This window comes from Ceratotherium simum, chromosome 33 (assembly GCF_057802395.1).
Source record: "Ceratotherium simum simum isolate JZ-2026a chromosome 33, ASM5780239v1, whole genome shotgun sequence".
Classification (NCBI taxonomy): Eukaryota; Metazoa; Chordata; class Mammalia; order Perissodactyla; family Rhinocerotidae; genus Ceratotherium; species Ceratotherium simum.
Window position 1 is genome coordinate 9,825,914 of NC_141932.1, and position 24,574 is coordinate 9,850,487.

Genomic DNA, 24,574 nt, shown 5'->3' on the forward strand with positions numbered 1-24,574 from the left:
GATCGGTAGCGGTTTGCCGTTCTCTACGCGTGCCTCGGGGCGTGAACCCGGTGAGCAGTTATGCGCTGGTTGGGGTCAGTGACGAATGCGCACGCGTCCTGCCTGGTGAAGCTGAAGGCAGAGCTCGGGATGGAGGGCAGGTGAGACCCGTGAGACAGATAGTTCCCCGGGGCACAAGCCCCCAAGACCAAAAACCGGAGCATCTTCCCAAGAGTCAGCCGGAGCTCTGCTCTCCAGGCCCAATCCCTCAGCCTCCTTCCAGCCCCCAGACTGCCCCGTCTCCTTCATGTTATATTCTGAGATCCTTTTGTCCCGACCCCTATGAGGCCCTTGATAGCGAGGATGGAGAGTGAAGGATGATGGGGGGCATTTGGGTGTCTGAATCTGTCGCAAGGTTGAACCCTGGTCATTGGGCTCATTCATTTAACAGTCATTTCCTGAGCTTCCTGTGCGCCAGGCCCTGTCCTCTGGGACACAGGTATGTCAGGCCCTGGGAAGATAGGGATGATAAAGCTTGCTGTGGAGGTATCAGACGTCAGGGGCTGCAGGAACCCAGATGTTACAAGTGCTGCTAACCAGGACACTGTTAACGGCACCTAAAGAGCAGTTAGCTTGTGCCGGACCGCACCATCTGACGTTCCTCATCTGTAAAATGGGGATGATAATAATAGGACCTGTCTCACAGAGTGTTTGTGAGGATAAATGAGTTATCATGGAAAGTGTTTATTGACCAAACAGTAAACTTCCGTGATTTTCATCTTGTTTAATGCTCATCATCAAGGATGGCTTCCTGGGGCAGGGCCGTGGCTTAGCGGTTAAGTGCGTGTGCTCCGCTACTGGCAGCCCGGTTGGGACCCCTGGCGCCCACTGACACACTGCTTGTCCGGCCATGCCAAGGGGGTGTCCCACATACAGCAACTAGAAGGATGCGCAACTATGACATACAACTATCTACTGGGGCTTTGGGGAGAAAAAGGGAAAAAAAGGAGGAGGAGGATTGGCAATAGATGTTAGCTCAGGGCCGGTCTTCCTCAGCAAAAAGAGGAGGATTGGCATGGATGTTAGCTCAGGGCTGATCTTCCTCACAAAAAAACAAACAAAAAACAAAGATGGCTTTCTTTTCGAGCCAGGCTTAAGTTTTCTTTTAAAGCAAGCAGTGAGATGGGGATTTCAAAACCGCAGGCAACCTACAGATGGTCTAAGTCACTTCTCAGGTGGGGTGATTTTGTCCCCAGAAAACATTCGGCAATATCGAGTCACACCTGAGGTATGGGGGCAGGGGTGACTGGCATCTGGTCAGTAGAGGCCAGGGATGCTGCAAAACATGCTGTGCACAGGATGCCCTCCCACAACAGTATTATCCGGCCCCAAATGATAATAATAATGCCAAGGCTGATGAACCCTGGCCTAAGTGGTGTTCTGCTGTACCTTGATTTTCTACCCAAAAACTAGTATGCAAGTTCAGGTGTTTCTGTGTCAGTTTTAGTGTCCTGCTTTGAAAGTTTCTTTAATTAAATATTTAAGCAGATCTCAACACCACTCACAGACTTCTGAGTGAGAAGTTAGTAAAAAGAAGCTTTACCTCAAATTAGGTGTCAGTGAAGAAAAGAGGATGTGAAAGCCAGCTGGCCTGGGTGACACTCTGCACCACTTGCTTAGCTCTGTGACTTTGAGTAAGGGACTTAACCTTTCTGAGCTTCAGTGTCCTCATCTGTTCAGTGGGGATAATAATAGCAATTATTGGGAGAACTGAATGAGTTAATATAGGTAAAGCATTCAGACCAGTGCTGTAAAAATGGTGTGGGGGGCAGTGTTTAGGTTCCTTATGTCTCTTCCTTGGGGCAGCAATAATTGGCAGTGTTGAGAACTGGGCCAGTTCCTCTAGTCCTTAGTGGCCACGTTCATCAACAAGCTGGCACAGTTTGGGGAGAGGTTTCTCATGGATGCTTTGCAAACATTTTACATTTCATTTGTTGCAACACATTCACTTAATATTCTAGGGGAAAGACTGAGTTGGTGTCAGGGGGCTTCTGGAGAGGGCAGATGACTGCCTGTAGCTTTTTATTGGTTACAGGGTAAAAGTCGAGTCCCTCGGCCTGGTGTTTGCGACCTGGCCCCTCATGACTTTTCAGCCTCATCTCTCACCACTGAACCTCTGGCAGGTCCCCACATTTCCCAGCGAAATAACTTTTTCTTCCCGGTGTCTGCATGTGCTGTCTCCTCTTCCTGAAGATTCTCCCTCCCTCACCCGTCTTCTCCACCACACTGGTTCCTGTTTCTCATCCAGGTAGCTTCTTGGATGTACTTCCTCCAGGAAGTCTACAGGACCCCCGCTCCCCTGCACTGGATTAACACACAACCTGTGGGCTCCCATGCCCCTGGCCCCTCACTTTGTCAGAGGCCCTGTCACCTTGGGCTGTGGCTGTCTGACTGTTTCAGTGTCTCTGGGTGCTCCTTGAGGGAGGGTGTGGTTGGATTTGAATCTGGCTCCCTAGCATTGCTGGGCACAAGGCCTGGTACAGAGCAGGAGAGGTATTCCAGGCCCTTCCTGAGCTGCTCCCAGCTTACCTCTCCTTTCTTGTCTCCCACTGTTATTTACACCCCAGTGAACACAAAGCTCAGGCAGGAAACTATTGCCATGAGATATGGTGGTTAAGGACTGAGGTGGCCTGGTTCAGATCCTGGGACTACCATCCTAGTTGTGTAACTGTGCACAAGTTACATTTCCTCCCCTGTAAGATAGAGATAATTATAGTACAACCTTCAAAGGATTAGAGCAGTTGTTCTCAATCTGGGATGATTTCAACCCCCAGGGGACATTCAGCAGAGACATTTTTGGTTGTCACAACTGGAGTTGAGGAGTACTGGCATCCAGTAGGTAGAGGCTGGCAGTGTTACTCAATCTCTGACACACAGGACAGCTCCCACAACAAAGAACTAACTTGCCCAAAATGTCAGTAGTGCTGAGGGTGAGAAGAGATAATAGTTGTCAAGTGCTTAGAACAGCTCTTGGGCCATAGTAAACACTCCATAGATATTAGTTTCCATTACTGCCGCTACTTAAGCACACCAGGCTCTCTGGTGCCTTCACCTCTCTGCCCAGAATGCCCTTCCTCCACTTGGCATGGGATTGAATGCCTGCTTATCCTTCAGGACCTACCCAGAAGGCCACTCTTTTGGGGAAGCCTTCCCTGACCTCTACCACCCTTGTCCCCCAAGACACCCTCAACTAGGCAGTGGGAAGAACTTTTGAGTCACACACGCAGGCCTGGACTCAAATTCATGCTCTTTTCTTACACCTGAGTGACTTTGGGCTATAGTGTCCTTATCTATGAAATCAAAGGGTGGGTTTGAGGTTGAAATGGGCCAGCACCGGGGAAGTATTTGATTAATGTCAGGACTCCCTTTGTGGAATATATTCGTCAATAAAACCTAAAAGCTTAGTGTTGGTTTAGATTGGGTAAATTGTTAACAAATACGTTTTTAAATAAGATTTGTTGTGGAAAGAATAGGAACTAGCAAAACTGTCTCTATCACCAGGAGAGTTAAGAAGGAAAAAATGTTATGTGCTATGTACACGAGACCCACATTTAATGATTAAAGACTCAGAAAGTGTGAAAGTAAAAGGGTGGCAAAAGATATACCAGGAAAATAACTCAAAGAAATCTAAGTTTAGCTACATTAACCACAAAACAAAATAGATTTTGAGTCAACAAGCACTATCAGTCACAAAGTACCATCACAAATGAAAAGGAATAACCAGGATGACAAAGCACTTGTAAACTTGGATGCACCTAACAACATAGTCTCCAAAGAAATAAAGCTAAAGCTAAAGCGATGACAAGAAGAAATTGACACATTCCAGAAGCTCTGTAACATTTCAATACATTTCTTTCAGTAATTAATCAAGTAGGAAGAAAACTATAAAGCTATGGAAAATTTGAAAAAGACACTAACAAGCTTGAAGTAATGGACAGAAACAACCCTGTACCTAATGATTTGAGAAGACAGGTTTTTGCCAGGCACACAGGGACTATATACAGATGTCCTAGGTGTGGCTGTTCAATATGGCACCCCCTGGCCACATGTGGCTGGTGAGCATTTGAGCTGTGGCTGGTCTGAATTGAGCTGTGCTGTAAATGTAAAATACATACCAGATTAGAAGAGTTTATGTGGAAGAAGGATGCAGAATATTTCACTCATAATTTTTTATCTTGATTATGTATTTTTGACATATTGAGTTAAGTGTAATGTTAAAATTATTTGTACCTGTTTATTTTTACTTTATAGATGTGGCTAATAAAAATTTAAAATTACATCTATGATTTGCATTGTATTGGACAGCCCTGCTCTAGACCACAAGAAAGTCTCAGCAAATAGCAAAGTCACCATGTCCCACTCTCCAGGACAAGGGACCTTAATCAAGAAGCTTAATACATGTACTTCTGATCCAATAAATGAATTTCCCCATTAGCCTCTATGATTTAGGAAATTATTAAAACAATTTTTCATAAATCTTGAAACTAGCTGAGACATAAGGGGTCTGAGAGAGAGAGAATGTGTGTGTGTGTGTGTGTAATAGTCATCTTAAAACATTTGCTTGGGAGACCTCAAAACCATTCTGAAAAACTTTGTCCCACCACCTCACTCATTTTAAGTTGACACCTGAAATTTTCAACATTAAGTTAAAGTTTTTGTTGTTGTTACTTGGAGGCAGAAAACATTATACATTTTATAAGGTGACATGAGAAGAGGACTGGCTGTTAATGGAATAAATATTTCATGACCTGACTCAATTAAATAGGTTTTAATTACCTTAAAGAATAATGCACAGTAGTTCTAATGGAGATCATTAATTTTTACCTGGGTATTTTATCCAGCGTAACTTGAAAAATATATGACTGAAAACATTCCAGTTAAAAAAAAAATTAGCTTCACTAACTTATAATGTTTTGGATGTTCTGAATACAGAACATCCCAACATGAGCCAAGTTTCACCTTAACGGAAATGAGTAGAACAGAAATACATGACACCATGCAGGGAATCTTCAGACACTTGTGTGCATATCCCAGTAGGAAGACCCCGGCTTTGTTAGGTAAAACAGGTTCCACAACCCAGAAGACATTTCATACCTTCTCGGGGGTCAGGAAGTTCAGGGATTGTCTCAGAGCAAAAGCACAATCTGGTCTGGGGCATGTATTTCTGAGCCTGACAGATTCAGCTAGAGAGAGATTTTCCTGATGAAAAAAATAGGTTTCATTCTTAGAGAAGAAACTCATTTCTAACATTACATTTTCTTTGGAAAGAGGGGCTTCTGGATGGTTTGGTTTCCACCACTTCCTTCTTGTCTGCAATGTGTGTTCAGGATAGTGTGGGCCTTGGAGAGTCTATAGCAGGTGACTTAGGTCAGCCAAAGGCCCCCGCTGCCCCGACCTCTCCTTTTTCATTGAAAAGAGGGGCCTGCTAAACCCGGGTTGAGGCAGAGAGCACTAGGCTCTTCCCGTCTACCACGGCCTCCCTCAACCTGACTCAAAAAACAGAGCTGGGGTGGGGGGGCTTGTGTTGGGAACCTGCCAAGGATGAAGGGGCCACTTTCCGAGGGGAACCAGGGAGTCCAGACTCTTTGTGGGGAGACCCTCCTAGAGGCTCCTAAAGGGATGTACAAGCACATCATGGCAGCCAAAGAGCATGCTTTCTATAAATGAAAATATAACATTAAACAAAACAGTCCCACGTCACTTGGAAAATGTGGGTGTACGCTGTGATAATTTGAATCCTGTAACATGTATGAGAGTTGCTGCTAGCTTAAGACAGAATTTTTTTCTTGAAATCTTTTGGGAAACACAAAAATATATAATTGATTTTATCATACTGGGTGCACCTTTCAACAGTAGTACAATGAGTATTTTTTTGAGGAAGTAATGAGAACATACTCTTATGCTTCCACACCTATGGTCACCTGATTATACTGTCAAATTCTTTTCTTTTTAAACCATTGTTTATAATTAAATTTTCACCATCAAGAGCCCCAAATACAGTAGCACTGTGTCTTAAGTTATAATCCTATAGTTGCAATAGAGATTAATCATAAAATGAGGAATAAAGAAATAATCATTTGTTGAAATCTACAAAACTCTCAGGCCCTAAAATGCCTCTCTTGTTTCCTGTGGAGTCAGAGGGATCATTTTTCTGAGTTCTCCAGGAGACAAATCACACTTTCAATAGCAACAGCCTTTCCTGTCCCAGCGTGAGGAGAAGGAAGTCTGGAAATGTGAGTCTGGGTGGCCCCATGCTGGACAATGTGTAACCAACACACTCACTCTGTTGGTGGCTCCACAGAAACCACCAGATACATCCGACTCCTGCGTGAAGAATCAAGCTCCTGAGATCACATATACCATCTAAGACTCATCACTCCTCCAAGCTTACCGACCACCTGCCCAGGAAAGGGAAACAGAGTCACCATCGAGGTTTTGTTGGCATGTTCTGTTTACAGAGCAGCTGGACACTGGCCAGTGTGGCATAACTCAGGCGTGGCCCAAACCTGCAGCATTCACAACTGGGAAATAGGGATTATCATGAGCCCTGCTAGTTTCAGCCTGGAAAACACGTCCATAAATTGTCACTGGGCCAATTCTTCTGGGATATTTCAAAGACTGGTCTTGGTCTCCAAAAGGCAACACCAAATCCAGCTGAAGTTTCCGAGTTGTATTTGACGATTGTCTTCTATGAATGGAGTGCATGGCCACCATATCTGTTGGGGTCTAGTTTCATCTCATTTTGCTTAAAGGGGAGGTGTCTGATCTAGGAATGCCACTCAAAAGCCTGGATGGTATTCTATGAAATATTCTTCCTTCATAAGCTGCCTTTCCAGCTGAAGAGCTGGGAGAAATTCTACCAGCAGGTAGGTCTTCCTTCCTTAAGGAAAGTAGTTCTTTATTCAACAGAGAATTTGCTACTGAAATTGGATTCTTGTTTCCTCAATGCTCTACAATTTAAGGATTTTCTATCCCTGATCACGTTCTGTCTTGCCTCATGTTTGAGATTCGATGTTGAGCCTGCTTCTGTAATGAGATTTTTCTAGTTCATCTAAAAATGTACTTGCCGATTTAGTGACAAGGACACCAGCTGGTATGTAACTTTTCAGTGACTTTTGATAAGCCCATTTATGCATCTATTCATATTCTTCACCTTTGGCTTCAGAATGATCCTTGGGACCAGCATGACCAGCACAAGTCCTACTTATTTCTGTTCACGGGACCCATTTGCTTCCAGCTTAAAGGCATCCCCTCGGATGAAACTGGAGAACAGAGCTCCTGAACTCATCCCATTCTCTTCCATCTTTTCCCAAGATTGCCAGTTTTCCACTGTAAATATAGCACCCATCTCTCCAAGTGTAAATTCAAAATGACTCATCATGCATCCGCTAGGAGCCCTTGAAGCACAGAAAAAAATAATCCCAGGATTCCTTCTTCACACGACAGCCAGAGGCAAGCCTTCAGGGTCCATGTATCAGTCCTTGTCTTCACTTAGTCTTTGGAAGAGCAGGAATTCAGAACGCTAACGCTCCCTGGTCCTTCTTCGGGAGCAATGCTGACACCACCTGAGGCCTCAAGGCCAAGAAGTTTCTTGGGGGTAGGGGAGGAAGAAGAGGAGGAAGAGAGTGAGAGAGAGACAGAGACAGACAGAGAAAGAGAGAGACAGAGTCATTCTTCCCCTCCAGGTCACTTTCCTTCGGTGAACATTTCTCATTGCCTGTCAAGCAGTTTCTCAACCTCAGCACTATTGACATCTTTTGCTTTGGTGGGGTGTGGGTGGGGCTGTCTTGTATACTGTAGGATGTTCTGCAGCATCCCCGGCCTCTACCCACCAGATGCCAGCAACACCCACCCCCCACCAGTCATGACAATCAAAAATGTCTCTAGAGCCATCTTTTAAATATGTGAGTCAAATCATATCACTTCCCCACTCCCTCATCATGACCTGGAAGACCCTGATCTAGCCCTGGTCACCACTCTGACTTTCTTTCATACCATTCTTTCCAATGTTCTCCCCCTTCCTATCTCAGGGCCTTTACACTTGCTGTTCCCTCTGCCAGAAACACTTCCCATGGCTGCCTCCTCCACCACACTCGCAGAAAGAGCCTCCCACCGTTTCTTTACTCTTAACTCCTTTTCCTCCTTTACACTTTTTATTTATAAGTTTTTATCACTCTCCGAAATTGTCTATTTTCCTGCCTTTCTTCTGGTTTTATGGGGGCAGAGGTTTTTGTTGATTTTGTTTCTGGCTATTTCCTTGGTTCCCACAGTCATGCCTGGCGCAGTGTGGGTGCTTAGTAAATATAGATGAATAAATAAATATTCATAACACTAGACCTTCTTAGGGGCAACATGGGGACCCCTAAGTGAGTCATGCCCAAGGTCTGCCCTCGCAGGGCTCCCAGGCTGGGGAGGGAGAGACCTGGACACAGGTCACTCCAGTTCTGGTGACCAGAGCTGTGACAGCAGAGATACCAGGGCCCAGGAGACCCCAGAGTGTAGACGAGAGTGAAGGGCTTGGAGGAGACTCCCTAGTCAAGGAACGCTTGTGATGGCTCTTGAAGGATGAGTAGGAGTTTATCAGGTAGAGAGTAGCATCTATCTGGATTCATCCCTTCATTCATTCACTCATTCATCATCCATTTCCTGGGGCCTCCTGTGCTGGGAAATGCCAGGAACCCAGAGATGAGTCAATCCTGGACCCTGCTCCCCGCAAGCCCCTAGTCTGATGGGGGAGGTTGAACAGACAGTCACAATCCAGGATGATCAGATAGTGGCAGAGGGAGATACAAAGGCTGTGGAAGGCACTGGGTGCTACTTGCTGCTTGTGGCAGGGAAGGGAAGGGCACCCAGAATGAGCAGGAATGGGGTGGGTCTCTTCCACACAGGATGCTGGAGATATGAGAGAACCTGCTCCTGGAATGATGCTGAGTCTGTGTCACACCCTGACCTGTGCTCATTGCATGTCCTAGCACAACAACCCAATGAGCCTGATCCAGCTATAAGCTCCATTTTATAGACAAGGACATGGAGCCTTAGAGATTAAGTCACTCGCCCGGGGGAGCAGCCCAGCTGGCATCCAGTGTGACCAGAGGGTTTGGAGAGGACCAGGCTGGAAGAGATGAGGCTGGAGATGTGCACGAGGCAGGTTCTTCGCCCAGGTGGTGTGCCTTTGAGTGGCCTCAGCCAGTCTCTCATTCTGGTCTCCCCTCTGTGCAAAGCCAGTCAGGGAAGGATGGGTGCCAGAGACTGGGATTGAGCCACGTGGGGCAAAGGTGAGGGCATTGCAAAATGGGAGGAATGACCTTCTCTTTCCTTTCCCAGAGTGGAACAGCAGAGGTGGCTCCTGTTATTATTTCTGGTGGTACAACTGCTGCTTATGGGCGCATTTCTGTACCAAAACCGCCACCACCACAGCTTCACCTCCTTCTTCCACTTCCTAATCCAAGAAAGGCCAGAGGGGAGAGAAGAGCTGCCCTTTTTGGTTCAGATCTCCCCTCCAGGAATCCGTTACCAGGACGTGTACTCCAACCTCAGCCAGATCCAACCTATGGACATCAGTGAGGAGGATCTGCCCAACTGCCCCATCATCTCACCCTACATCAGTAAGCTTATAGGGGCCTCCTACACCCCCAACCCCAACTGAGGCTTTGAGGAGCTGGCAGGAATCCCTGAGGAGTGGGACAGGACCTGGAAGCAGAAGGCAGTGGGCCTGATGGCTGGGGGTGATGGAGAGCTTGCTGGTGGTCTCCTGCTGTATCATAACAAATCACCCCAAAACTTAGTGTCTTTAAACAATCATTACCTCTTAACGTTTATGCGGGTCAGGAATTTAGGGAAGGGCTCATCTGGGTAGTTGTGGTCCGGGTCTTTCATGCAGTTGCAGTGAGATGTGGCTGGAGCTAGACCAGCAGGGGCCTGAAGCACTCAGGAGCTGGCTGGGCACCTCACTCTCTTCATGTAATCTCAGGGTCTCTCTGTGTCGACTCTCCAGTGGGCTCGTTCAGGCTTCCTCACAGCATGGTGGCCTCAGAGCGAACAGATTGCTTACATGGCAACTGAAGGCTTCAAGAGCAAGTATTCATGTAGACAAGGCAGAAGTGGTATGGCCTCTTATGATCCAGCCTCAAGAGCCACATAATGTCACTTCTGCCATACTCCATTCATTGACACAGTCACAAAAGCCCACCAATTTTAAGGAGCGGGGACACAATCTCACTTTCAATAGGAGGAGTGTCAAAGTCACATTGTAAAAAGGGCAGGTTGGATAAGAGGTCTTATCCTGTGGTCTACCACAGAGAGGCAGGTGGCACAGCTGGGGATGAGGGGTGGACGGTGGAGCCATCAGTGAGGGAGGGAACTGAGAAGGAGGGCAGTCTGAAATGTAGGAAGAGTGAGCAGCCTGAGAACCATCCAGGAGGAGACATCTGAAAGGCAGGTGGGGGTTCGAGCTCAGGAGGCAGATTTAGGCCCATGGGCATCCACAGGAAGAAAAGCAACAGGAGATGCTGAGCTTGCTGAGGGAGGGAAGAGAGAAACATGGGGACCAGGGGAGAGATGAGGGAAGGATCAGAGAAAGAGCTACTGAGAGCTGGTGGGACAACCAGGAGGGCAGGACATTTTTGAGCCAACTGGGGCAGCTCAGAGCCCTTTGTACTAGCATATCAATTTTCCTGGGGCTGCTATAACAACGTACCACAAACTGGGTGGCTTAAAACCACAGAGATGTATTCTCTCACAGTTCCAGAGGCCAGAAGTCTGAAATCGAGTCTGTTAGCAAGGGTTGGTTCCTTCTGGAGGCTCAGAGAGAAACCATCCTATACGTCTCTCCTAGCTTCTGGTGGTTGCTGGCAATCCTTGATGTTCCTTGGCTTGTGGGCACATCACTTTAATTTGTGCCTCCATGGCCACCTTCTCTCTGGGTCTTCACGTGGCCTTCTTTTAAAGACACTAGTCATTGGATTGAGCGCCCAGCCTAATCCAGAGTGAGAGCATTTTAACCAGTTATGTCCATGAAGACCCCACTTCCAAGTAAGGTCACATTCTGAAGTTCTGGGTGGACATGAATTTGGGGGGGATATGATACAACCCAGTACAGCTGGATTGTGGGCTTTCTGGGGTAGATCCCTGACCATCCCTGGCCTCTGCCTCTCTCAGATGGCCCTTTGAAGGTGATGATCCCAGAAAACCTGACGATGGAGCAGGTGGTGGAAAAGAACCCACTGGTGGAGCTGGGAGGCCAGTACCGGCCACCTGACTGCTGGACACGGCACCACACGGCGGTAGTGGTGCCCTACTATGGCCAAGCCCAGAACCTGCAGCACCTGCTCTTCCACCTGCACCCCTTCCTACAGCGCCAGCAACTGCACTATGCCATCTATGTGGTGAACCAGGTACGGCAGGAATGGGGATGGGCAGGGGCAAGAGGGCAGAGGGGTCTGAACGTGGCTTTGGAGAGTCAGGGGCTGATGTCATCACTCTCTGAGCTGAGAGTGTCTGGGTCAGAGAGTATCTGGGGGGCTGGATGTATGAATCAAGAAGAACTTGAATTAGGGGAATTCAGAGCTAAGGGCTGGACTGGCTGAGTCTGGAATCAGCTTGAATGGCTGAGGGAAAGGTCTGATCCCACTGAGTCTAGGCCTCTCTGAAACCAGGGCTGGCCAGATTGGGCAATAAAGCTAAAGGGTAAATTAAAGCATTTACCCCTGGGCTTGGGGTCAGTTAGATGCTTGTTTGAATGCTGGCCTTGCCCATTACTACCTGTGTGGTCTGAGTATGGGATCCATCATTTACTCATCTATCCATCCATTCAAGAATTCAACACACTGTTACTCGGTATTACTATGTATAAACTTAGAGAACTTTCTCATTCATGAGACAGGGATGATAATAACACTTCCATCATTGGGTTGTGGGAAGGATTCATTGAGTTAATGAATGTAAAGCAGTGAGGCCAATGCCTGGCACATAGTAGGTGCTCAATAAGTGATAGTGATGATGATGATGATGAAGATGATGGTGATGGTGATGATGGTCATGATGGTGATGTTGGTAATAGTGATGATGGAGGTGAGGTGATAATGTTAATGGTGTTGAAGATGAAGAAGATAGTGATGATGGTGGTAATGCTGATGATGAACATGATAAACAGTGATGATGGCAATGATTAAGGTGGTGATGATGATGAAGAAGACAATGATGGAGAAAGAAGAGCAGAGGAGAGGCAAACCCTGTCATGATTCCTCAGCATCAAATCCAGACTTTGTTTAGTAGGAACAGAAACAGAGACACAGGTGGTCCCTGATCACTCCTAACCTCTGCCTCCCTCAGATAGCTTCTTGAAGGTGATGATTCTTGAGAACCTTGAATATGGCTGAGGAGGGAGAGTTAAGAGGCTGAAGCTACTGACTCTGCCTAGGATGGGGATGGGGATCCCAAAAAGTTTCCCAGGGGAAGTAACCTTTGAACTGCACTTTTCTGGAAAAGTCTGGGTTTTCTAGCTCCATCGTAGGAATAAGAAGGGGTTCCAGGTAGGAGAAGGGCACTAGAAAAGGTGAGAGAGGATGGGCCTGGTAGGTGGGTGAACACCACTGTCTGCTGGTGAGGGCAGCACCGAGCATCTCTGTCCACCCCAGGTGAACAACACTGCCTTCAACCGGGGCAAGCTACGCAACGTGGGGTTCTGGGAGGCCATGCAGGAGGAGGACTGGGACTGTGTCTTCTTCCACGATGTGAACCTACTCCCAGAGGATGACCGTAACCTCTACATCTGTGACATCTTCCCTGCCCATGTGTCTGTGGCCATCGACAAGTTCAACTACAGGTAGGTGGAGGGAGGGGACCTCCTGTGGGGGACAGTTGGCCAGGACTTGCCCTTCCTTTGACCTCACTCTGCCCATCTGTACTGTTTAAGCCCTGTTCCCTGGGACGGAGGCACAGAGGGGACAGTGGGGCCTGGGGAAAGGCCTTGGAGACAGTGAAGAACCTTCCTCTTGGCTGTGGGTGTCAAGTGGGGGTGGGGTTGGTTATCAATGGGGGAGTCAGGGTGCACTTAATAAAGTGGTAGGTGGAGGGGTTGTTAACAGAGGTCAGAGGAGGGGAACTTATGAAAGGAAGGGCTACCTAGGGGTCAGGAAGGGGCTATCCTAAGGGTTTGGGGAGAAGGGGCCATCAATGGAGTCACAAGATGGGCCTGTCACCTGATTCATGGAGGGGCTATCCCAGGGTCAAATGAGGGGTGATCACAAGGGTCAGGGGGAGGGCTACCCCAGGACCAAGCAAGGGAACTGCCTAGGGGTCAGGGGTGAGTGGAGAAGGGCTAACCCAGAAATAAACCTTGGAGATCCTGGCCAGGAAAGAGCCAGGGCCCTTGTTGCCTGAAACTCCTTGTGCTTCCAACTCTCTGCCTTTCCAGGCTGCCCTACCGAGGCTACCTTGGAGGGGTCTTTGCTCTGCGCCCCATTCACTACCTGAGGATAAATGGCTTCCCTAACACATACTGGGGCTGGGAGCATGAGGATGATGACATCGCTGCCAGGTGGGGGCCCTGCTCTAGGGAGCCTAGCACAGGGGGCTGCAGGTCCCTCCATGGTACAGGGGACATAGGCTGCCCTGGACTGAGGGGGGACCTGAGCTACCCTGGATTGAGGTGGACACAGGCTGTCCTGGACTTAGGGGGGACGTGAGCTAGGCTGGATTGAGGGAGATATGAGCCACCTGGCCTGAGAGGCTGGGTGTGGCATGGGGACCCTCTCAGAGAAGACAGGCATCTGGCCTCCCTGCCTTCTCCCCTGTAAGGCTGAAACTAAGTGGGATGCTCCTCTCACGGCCCCATCTGCTCTTTGGCCGCTACCACATGCTGGAGGGGCAGGACCCCAGCCACAAGCAAAGCCCCCAAACGTGAGTTGGGTTGGAGGGGGGTGGCCACTCCTGGGTGGTTCCTGAGCCCTGGGCTCATCCGGCTGTCCCTCCTGCCCCTATCCCCAGTCCTGGCCTTCTGGCCCGGATCCACCGCAGGTGGCGACATGATGGCTTGAACTCATTGGGCTACAGGCTGCTCTCCAAGGAGGTGCAGCCCCTCTACACCAACCTCACTGTGGACATCAGCCCCCCAGCCCCAGGAGCCCCAGTGACAGGCTGAGGAGTGTCTGGAGGCTGGAACGGAATGCCGGAGATTAGGGCTGCAGGGCAGCCCTCCCACCCATCCCACCTGGTTTCTTATTAAAGGAGAGTTTATTTTACGTGCTTCTCTTCTCTGCCATCCCCAGTTCCCATCCTCTCATTTCTATTCATTCATTCACATGGGGTCTCACTCAAACTCACCAGGCACTGGTGCTTTCCTCTCAGTTCCAAGGGCTTCACACACACACCCACCTGTTTTCTTCCCATGCAAACTCGTGAGGTAGGCACTATTATAATCTTCCTTTTGAAAACCAGGAGAGAGGAGTTACATAACTTGCCCAATTGATGTAGAATCAAATACAGGAACCTGGCTCCTGGGCCTGTGCACTTAAAGATTATGCTATTCTGCTTCTTTCTTGTAGCAAAATAAAGTAGGGAAAGGAAGGAATAATAAAAAATGTGAGGACGGTTGAACAAATTACAGCATGTCCACACAATAGAATGCCATGCAGCCATTGAACAGATGTAGAGTGAAAAGAACAAGATGCGCACACATGCATATGATGGCATTTATAAAACAAAGAGAAAAGAGTTCCTATATAGGTATGTGATTATGAGCATATTAGTGAGTGTGTGTGGATAACAAGTGTTGGTAAACTTCTTCTGTATAGGGCCAGATGATAAATATTTTTGGCTTTCAGGCTATATGGTCTTTGCTATAGTTAATCAACTCTGCCACTGGAGCCACAAAAGCAGCCAAAGACAATATATAAACAAATGAATATGAATGTGTTCGAATAAAACTTTATTTAAAAAAACAGATGACTGACCAAATTTGGCTGATGGTCACAGTTTGCTGACTCCTGGTGTATATGATTAGAAGCCTGTGTAAAAATATGAAAGAGTCCATACTAAAAGGCTGACACCAGTTATCTACAAAATGGCTCACCACAGATGGTGGAGGTTGAAGAAAAGGGGAGGGTGGAGCTGAGCTAATCATGAAAGAAGAGAAAAACTCCACTAAGACCAGTATACATCATAGAATCACATCTATGCATTTACTAAAAAGGTGTACATTCATGTGTCTATATAAAAAGAAATTAATAATTATTGACTGTGCAACATCAGGATATAAATATTCAATAGGGAATAAATTTGATAAACACAATTAGCTTCTTTAAAAAATATATATATAACCTATCTACACCTATTATGCAGTGAATTCTGTAGCAAACACTACAGAACTAAGGACATAGCATATATATGCATGCATATCTATATAAATATGCAAACACATATAAATGTACATACATAATACTGTGTGGTCATCATTCAGTTTGCTGGCACATTGGTTATAATTAATCTAATTTCCAACACTTTCCTATAAATAATCTGATAACAATCTGTCTTGTACTACTTTCTATAGAAATACTTTTCTCAATGCATTAGTCAGGGTTTCTTCCCCAGAGTAATTTTATAATTCTTAACGAAGCTAGTACAAATATAGACAGTTCCACTCATTCTTAAAAGTTCTTTTCTGAGTAATTTCCCTCATGTAAATTAATGTGTAACTTTGTGACATGCAGTGTGTTCCTAGAGTTTTTCTGAAGTGTGAATTTTATTTCACATGCTTAGATCGGACCCATGAAATTTTTTTCTTCAAGAAATTCAGAGTTTGCTTCATTTATAAATATGCTTTTGCATACTAGGAATTGAGTTCTGGGTAAAGTTTTTCAGCAGAATAACTGCTTCTGTAAGATCTGTCTCTGGTGTGAGTTGTTTGGTGTTTATTAAAATTTGATCTGTTGTTGAAGGTCTTCCCACATTTAGAACATACGTAGGGTCTCTCTCCTGTGTGAATTCGTTGATGCACTGTGAGTTGTGGTTTCTTACTGAAGGATTTCCCACAGTCACAGCATTCATAAGGTTTCTCTCCAATATGAGTTCTCTGATGTGTAATCAACTCAGATTTCTGGATGAAGGTGTTCCCACATTTGTAACAGGCAAAAGTTCTCTCTCTAGTGTGAGTTATCTGATGTTTATGGAAATTTGACCTACCATTGAAAGCCTTCCCACATTCAGTGCATACATAAGGTTTCTCTCCGGTGTGAATTCGCTGATGCTCTTTGAATTGTGACTTGGAAGTGAAGGCTTTCCCACAGTCACTGCATTTGTAAGGCTTCTCTCCAGTGTGAGTTCTCTGGTGCATGCTAAGTATTGACTTCTGGTTGAAGGCTTTCCCACAGTCACTGCATACATGGTGTCTTTCCCCAGTATGAATTTTCTGGTGTATATTGAGGTGTGACTTTTGGGTGAAGGCTTTTCCACAGTCACTACATTCATAAGGTTTCTCCCCAGTATGAATTCGACGATGTATATCGAGTTGTGACTTCGAGATAAAGGATTTCCCACAGTTGTGGCACTTATAAGGTCTCTCTCCAGTGTGACTTCTTTGATGCACGATCAAGTGTGCCTTCTGGATGAAGGCCTGCCTGCATTCAATACATACATAGGACTTCTCCCCTGAATGGATTCTTTGGTGTAAGCTGAGTGTCGACTTCTGGGTGAAGGCTTTCCCACATTCACTGCATGCATACTGTCGTTCACCAGTATGAATTTTCTGATGTATATTGAGGGTTGAATTCTGGGAGAAGCCTTTCCCACATTCACTGCATTCATAGAGTTTTTCTCTAGTATGCGTTCTCTGATGCCTGAAGAGAGATAACATCTGGAAAAAGGTTTTTCCACATTCAGGGCATTTATGGGGCTTCTTTCTGGTGTGAGTTTTCTGGTGTGTAATCAATTCTGACTTCTGAACAAAGACCTTTCCACATTCCTTACATATATAAGGTACATTACCTGCGTGATCTGTCAGATATACATCGAGTTTTAGTTGTGGGGTGAAGGCTTTTCCACATTTGGTGCATTCCTGGAGGTTTTCTACACTATGGAATCTCTGTTGCTCAAGGAGGTGTGACTTCTGAGTGAAGTCCCTTCCACATTCGGTACATTTATCTGGTTTCTCCCGAGTGTGAATTTGATGTTGTGTGAGTGACTGTTTATGGCTGTGGACTTTTGTACATTGATTACCTTCACAGAAGTTCTCTTCTGTATGAATATTCTTGCTGCTAGCATTGGAAGAGCTATGGGTGAACAGCTGACCAGATCCAGCAATCTCATCAAGGGGTTTTGTGGTATTGCTTTGATGTCGATGATTTAATTCTAGGTTGGGCTTCAAGCTTTTTGCAAATGAGCAACGTTTATGAGGTCTTTTTTGGGAAGAAACATGGTGGGGCCCCACGTGAATTATTTTTCCTGGGTCCTTATGTTCACAATCCTTCTTTGGCTTCAGTATTTTCTTATTAGGGAAAGCCCCATGATGTGAAGGTTTATTTTGATTTTGCTGATCTTTCTTTGTACAGTCAGCATCTTTCCACAGTTCTTTTAAAATGGAACACCATGAACCATCTCTTGTGACTTCACCTGCCATATCACTGTGAAATGAAGCTTTTTCAGAAATTTCCTGTTGTGGGGTTTCAAGCCCAAACTCCCCTTCTAGAAGGAGAAAGGGAAGATGAAATAGACACAATGAACAGTTAGCAGAGGACAGAGGAGAAATCATATGGAGCTGACTGAGACTGAACATAGGGAAAATGCTGAGTCATATAATAATGGTGGTGATGATGTTGATAATGAAACAGTCGCACAGTCCTTATTATATGTCCAACACTCACCTATATATATAGCATGTAGCATGTGCCAGTGTTCTACATGATGCACGTACAAACTCATTTATCCCTCATGACAACCCCACAAGGTAACTACACTTATCCTTGTTTTACAGATGAAGAAAAGGAGGCACAGAATGGTTAAGTACAGGCATACCTTGTTTTATTGCACTTCACTTTACCACACTTTGCAGATATTGTATTTTTTATAGGACCCTCCACCAGCAAAATGATTATGACTTGCTTAAGGCTCAGATGATAGTTAGCATGTTTTAGCAATAATGTATTTAATTAAGTTATCTACATTGTTTTTTAGATATAATGCTAATGTACACTTAATAGACTACAGTATAGTGTACATGTAACTTTTATATGAACCAAAAAATTCATGTGACTTGCTTTATTGTAATATTCGCTTTATTGCTGTGGTCTGGAACTGAACACCCAATATCTGTGAGGTATGCCTGTAATTGGCCAAAATCACTTTGCTTACCTGTGGGTAAAATTAGATTTGAACAAAGGCAACCTGGTCTAGACACCCACTGATACCCTGACCTAGTGGGGTGATTGAGGATAAAACAGACAAAAATGTTATGGGGCAAGGCTTGAAAGAGGGGGCTTAGAGTATAGGTCTTCATTAGCTTTCAGATCTAAATTGTCACTAATCTCCCAGCTTCCTCTCACTTGTTGGAAACAATATCAAATTCATCAGCCCCATATATCCTCTGGAAAACTATTAAAGCATCAATCCAGACGTGGCCAAGCAGGGAAAGAATACCTATGCCCAAACTCAACTCTCCGTGAAGCTGAAATTTGTTTTCTTGAACCTGGAAATATAGACATAAACCAAGAAAGGAACACTGGAAGACTGGACAAGCAAGCCGTCCCCCAGAATACCCTCCTCATAGAAGTTAATTGTGCCTGGGTACATGGCTGCCGAGCTACATAACAGTTCCTGATTTACTTTGCATTGAGATGTGTCAGTGAGACTGTGTTTTTGCTCATGGAATGTACATACAACATTATGCACCATTTCTGGGCCAGGGTGGTAAGATCACAGCTTCTCAATATTCTCCCCCCTTTTCTGCCTAGTGGAAGCTGGCTTTGCATGCAACGCACATTCAATCACACGGATCAACAGTATCATAAATGACAGTGCAACAATGACAACGGGAAAACTTAAGACACTTGAAGAATACAAGAAGTAAGGCTTCCTGCTGTCCTGCTCTTTTCAACTGTTTTATAGGAAAGAAATTATTCTAGAAATTATTCTACTGAACCTTGGTCTTTTTATTATAACTTTCAGCTTTATGCTACCTAATATAGCCTTTTTTGGCCAAGAATGGGAGTCATTGATCATCCAATTTACTAGTATAAAACACAAAACATAGCAGATTCTCAAAAAAAAAAAAAAAAAGAAAGAAAAGAAAAGAAAAAAAAAAAAAAGTGACTAAATTTTACTATTACTTTATCTACCAGAGATTTACATACTAAGTATGATAAGACCATCACATCTTGTTTCTTTTGTCTTTCAGTCACGTGGATAAACTGTATTCCAGACCCTTGTCCTGTCCAAAAACCTCATACATCTTTCACTCCTTTTTTTTTAATACGAGAATGCCTTTTATTTTTATCATTAACTTTTTTTTTTGATGTGGTAAAAAATGCATAATATAAAATTTACCATCTTAACAATTTCTAAGCCTGAAGTTCAGTAGTTAAATACATTCATGTTGTGCAACCGACCTCCAGAACTTTTCTATCTTGCACAAGTCAAACTCTATACCCATTACACAATACCCTTTCTCCTCCTTCCCCTCAGCCTCTGGCAACCACCATTCCACTTTCTGTTTCTATGAATATGACTGCTCTACATACCTTATATAAGTGGCATCACACAGTATTTGTCTTTCTGTGACTGGCTTATTTCACTTAGCATAATGTTCTTAAGGATCATTCATGTTGTAGCATGTGTCAGAATTTCCTGTCTTTTTAAGGGTGGATAATATTACATGGTATGTATTTACCACATTTTGTTTATCCATTCATCCATCAATGGACAACTGGGTTGCTTCCACTTCTTGGCTATTGTGCATAGTGCTGCTATGAACATGGGTATGCAAATATCTCTTCAAGATCCTGCTTTCAATTCTTTTGGATATGTACACCAAGAAGCAGAATTGTTGGATCATATGGTAATTTTATGTTTAATTTTTTGAGGAATCACCATACCGTTTTCCATAGCTGTTGCACCACTTTACATTCCCACCAACAGTGCACAGAAGATTCCAATTTGTCCACATCCTTGCCAACACTTGTTATTTTTTCTTTTAATGGCAGCCATTCTAATGGATGTGAGGTGATATCTTACTATGGTTTTGATTTGCATTTCCCTAATAATTAGTGATGTTGAGCACCTTTCTATATGGTTTTTGGCCATCTGTATATCATCTTTGGAGAAATGGCTATTCAAGTCCTTTACCTGTTTGTTAATCAGGTTATCTGGTTTTTCAGTTTCATTTTTCACTCTCATATCACAATCTTACCCAAACATTGGCTTTCATTTATTCTGAGGATCTTACACTCTGGGTTCCCAGGCATAGACTTGGAACATTTTTAACTCTTTACTTTGTTTAGATCATAAAAATTTTGCTGAACCTGATGACATTTAAATCACTGCCAAAAACGTTCAATATAAAATATCAGAACTGTGCTGAAAAGCTTATCCATAACTCTCCAACATAGCTTAACAATGCTCCTTCAAAAAAAGTTCAATATCCAAAATCCAAGCACATACTCATGTCTTCTATCCCCATTAAGCTTGCTTTTCCTGCTCCTTTGTTCTAATCCAAAATTGCTTCATAGAGCAGTTAGGAGTACTGGACCCTTAAAATTACCTCCCAACATCACTCCACCTCTAGGGTGACACCTTTTTCTCTGAACTACAAAAGCACTGTGTCCCCCATTTTGATACTTATTTTTTGAGTAGCCTTCCATTAAACAGACATGATTAACACAAAAAGGCTGATGATGTTAACATCTCAGGCCACTATCCACTCTATCCAATTACAATCTCTGTTCCTTTGAATTTCAGCAGATACTTAAAATATCCTTCTAAAATAGAGCAAAATATTATTTTCTGCCTATCTTCAGAAACTCAATGATTTTTATATACTGAATGGTTTCCTCATGTTTAATAGTGGCATAATGAAAATTAAGTAGGGAGAGTACAAAGTAGTCAACCGACCATGTGCACAGCAGACCATCCTATATTAGACCACCCAATATATATTATATACATACTGTCTATATAGTAGATATTAAAAATATATGAAAACAATGTGGAAGATGAGTGATGAAACTATTCAGGTGCATTTTTAAATCGGAAATATGCAGCCATGACGATAATGTCACTGAAAAGTGTTTGTTAATCCTACATAGTAGGAAATAACGATTTTTGCGTCAAAGTCTACGGAGAAAAAAAGAAACAGTATCAATCTTTGTGGTAATAAAATCTGTCAACAGCATCTTAACTGAACTCATAAACAAATGGAATCCATAAATCCCATTAGGAACAAAATAACCCGAGCATGAGAAAATAGGGAGCTGGCTTCTGATGATACCAATGGGATTAAGAAAAAGGGTCAACTAAATTGTATGTGCAAAAAGAAAACAATGGTAGGATTTCCTAAATAACAAATTAGAAGACTGGGATGGAAGAGCTAAGAAACAGAGGAATCTCATAAAATGTATAAGGTGAGAAGAATTTCTGATTTGTGTGATGATTCCAATTTCTGATCTCCCAAAAATAAAGGAAGTGAGTCATCTCACAGGAACCATCCAACATGTAGCTAAATAGGGTAACAGAATATAGATTAGGCATGAGGACTGGAGGGGTTGATATAGGGATCATCAGAAAAATATATGAGGCCTAAGTGTTCAGAATAGAAAGTCCCTGTAGGGTGATTCCAATTTGAAGGGATGACCAGAGGGAAGTATAGACCCCCAAGCTGGAGACATCCCAATTAAGGGAAAAAGAAAAAAGAAGATCCAGTACAGAAAAGAAAAATCAATCAATTCAGGGGGCAAATAAAAAGGAAAAAAGGCCTTGAGAAAAGTACATGGACACAATGGGAAAACAATGACAAAAGCAATGCACACATGGAAAACCCAATCAGATAACAGATATAATGAGATCCTCTAACAATGTAGTTACAAGAAAAATGAAATTAAAACATGAAACAGCCCTTTCACCTATCACATGGCCATAAATGTGAAATTTGATAAATGCTAAGTGTTGGCAAGCCAGATGTGCAAGTGGAAATCCGTATGCATTCCTACATGGGAGTGGAGATTGTGTATCCCACCTGAAGAGCAATATGGCTTACTTAGTCAAATTAATTATACTTGCATCCCGTGATCAGGCAATCCCACCCGAGTATGCACCTCTGAGAAATTCTTATACATTGTTTACAAGATAATGTATGAAGCGTCAGTTGTAGAAACTGGGAGTAGGAGGCAACCTAAATGTCTATAACAGGGCAATGGATAAGTGTGGTAGGTTGAACAATGCCGCCCCCCACCCACCCCACCAAGTATCCACGTGCCAGTGTAATAGTCACTCACCTTGACGCCTCTGATGTGGGAGTTCGGCCTTCCCTATCCATGGCTCCTTTCCTTTTTCCATCCTGAAAATGATCTCTGGGATGGGAATGTGATACCCTGTTAATGAGAAAGGATATTGGATTTGGATGTTGTGGACAGGTTTTTGGGACCCCTCTCCTGGTCTAGCAGGCAAGTCTAGCAAGCAAACCGTGTAGGCTTTAAGTCAGTATAATAAAATCCATGCTGTCCTGTGAAGCAGCGGTGCAGGGTGCAGGCCATCTTCAGCCTGTGTCTAAATGACCTTGCAACCCCCCACCTCATGACTGAAGACGCCAGCTGGACAGATCCACAACAGGAAGAGATAAAGGGGTACCTCACTCTCACATTTCCCAGCTGCATTTCTTAGAGACTGAGGGACTAATTAAGGACTCTGGTCCTTGCCTCCCTCCACACATAGATAACATCAGCCTCTCTAAACTTGTTTGATGTATAACCGAGAAATTCTTGTTTATGTTACCTTCCATGTATAATCTAGAGAAAAGCCTAGACGTACTCTATCCCCCCGCCCCTTTTTAAATGTAGTTGTGGGCCGGCCCCATGGCTTAGTGGTTAAGTGTGCACACTCCGCTACTGGCGGCCCGGGTTCGGATCCCGGGCGCGCACCGACACACCGCTTCTCCGGCCATGCTGAGGCCGCATCCCACATAGAGCAACTAGAAGGATGTGCAACTATGACATACAACTATCTACTGGGGCTTTGGGGGGAAAAAAAAAAAGGAGGAGGATTGGCAATAGATGTTAGCTCAGAGCCGGTCTTCCTCAGCAAAAAGAGGAGGATTAGCATGGATGTTAGCTCAGGGCTGATCTTCCTCACACACAAAAAATAAATAAATAAATAAATAATAAAATAAAATAAATGTAGTTTAAGTTTTTTTCTTTTCCTCTTCCCTACACGTACACTGTTTGTGAAAGAGATATAACCTGCACTTAAACTCACCCACCTCAGAACAGTTCCATCAGAGCACTCTGCTGAACTGTTTTCCCGGGGTTCGAACTCCTCACACTGATTACTGAATAAACTCCTTTACTGATATCACCTAGACTATATTTTAGTCGACCATGTGGTCTTAAACTTTAGAGGCCAGTCAATGAAGGTTTGCACTGGCTCATAAGAAAAGTCAGCATCTTTCACAAGGAACAAATTAATACTCAAACGTGCCCAAAAGGAATGAACATGTCCTTTGCCTGGGACAAACCAAAGGCAACCCAATTACATACTTCAGATGTCCCACTGCATTCAAGGAAGGGAAGAAATCTCCTCCGTGGGGCCCATCCAAGATCCCCAAGTCAGGCGTACTCACCCACGGAGAAGAGGTGGCTATAGATCTCCAGCATCACATCCTGGTACAGGCATCTCTGGGCAGGGTCCAGTTGCTGCCACTCCTCCCTGCTGAAGTCCATGGTCACGTCCTCAAATGACACCAATCCCTGTAACAATACACCCCAGCTCAATGTGAATCAGACACCATTGGCAAATGGGAAGTTACATGCAGAGATGCATTTTTGATGATTTTTAACCATGATATATCATATGGCTTGCCACTAACTCACTGTTTGATATTATATTTTGGGGGATTAAAAAATTTATAGAAATATCCTGCCATTTATTATATACTTGCAATATTGTGATTTATAATAAATATCTATTTGGTCTTTGTCCCTGTTTCTAGCAGAGCTCCTAAAACCCTTAGAATTTCCTAAGAGATGAGTGATAAAGGTGTCTCTTGTTATGTTAATGAGTGACTTCCAGATCCACCCAAGATGGGCGCTGGTTGCCAGGGAAACCAACCATGTGATCAGGTTGGGACTTTCAGTCCCACCCCCTGACCTCTGGGGAGGGGAGATGGGCTAGAGGTCGAATCAGTCTGCCAGTGCCCAATGATCTAATTTATTTGCCCCTATAGTGAAGCCTCCATAAAAATTCAAAAGGACAAGGTTTGGAGAGCTTCTAGGTTGGTGAACCAGATGACTCCCATATGCCACCATGCCAGGCCTCAAACTCCAACGCGACAGAAGCTCCT

The 24,574-nt window shown here is 44.4% G+C and overlaps 2 protein-coding genes across 6 annotated transcripts in view; one reads left to right on the forward strand and one right to left on the reverse strand.

Moving 5' to 3' along the window:
• Nucleotides 1-14,292, forward strand: LOC101389306 (beta-1,4-galactosyltransferase 3-like). Of its 3 annotated transcripts, XM_014794310.2 has the most exons (7): nt 1-140; nt 9,364-9,644; nt 11,197-11,432; nt 12,675-12,862; nt 13,454-13,576; nt 13,837-13,938; nt 14,026-14,292. In XM_014794310.2, the coding sequence occupies exons 1-7, from the start codon at nt 61-63 to the stop codon at nt 14,177-14,179; spliced, it is 1,164 nt and encodes a 387-aa protein (XP_014649796.1). In that variant the 5' UTR covers nt 1-60; the 3' UTR covers nt 14,180-14,292. The 3 variants fall into 3 exon arrangements, with proteins under 3 accessions (XP_014649796.1, XP_014649797.1, XP_087277350.1); XM_014794311.2 differs by lacking the exon at nt 13,454-13,576; XM_087421224.1 differs by lacking the exons at nt 13,454-13,576; nt 13,837-13,938.
• The window catches only part of ZNF175 (zinc finger protein 175), a 26,895-nt gene continuing 6,850 nt past the window's right edge, over nt 4,530-24,574 (reverse strand). Inside the window, exons 3-5 of one of the 3 annotated variants that reach the window (XM_087421222.1) lie at nt 23,855-23,981; nt 22,515-22,610; nt 4,530-7,629 (exon numbers count right to left, since the gene is read on the reverse strand). In XM_087421222.1, the coding sequence (XP_087277348.1) occupies nt 7,613-7,629; nt 22,515-22,610; nt 23,855-23,981 (240 nt within the window). In that variant the 3' untranslated portion in view covers nt 4,530-7,612. The other 2 variants (XM_004439015.3, XM_087421221.1) reach the window with 2 other exon arrangements.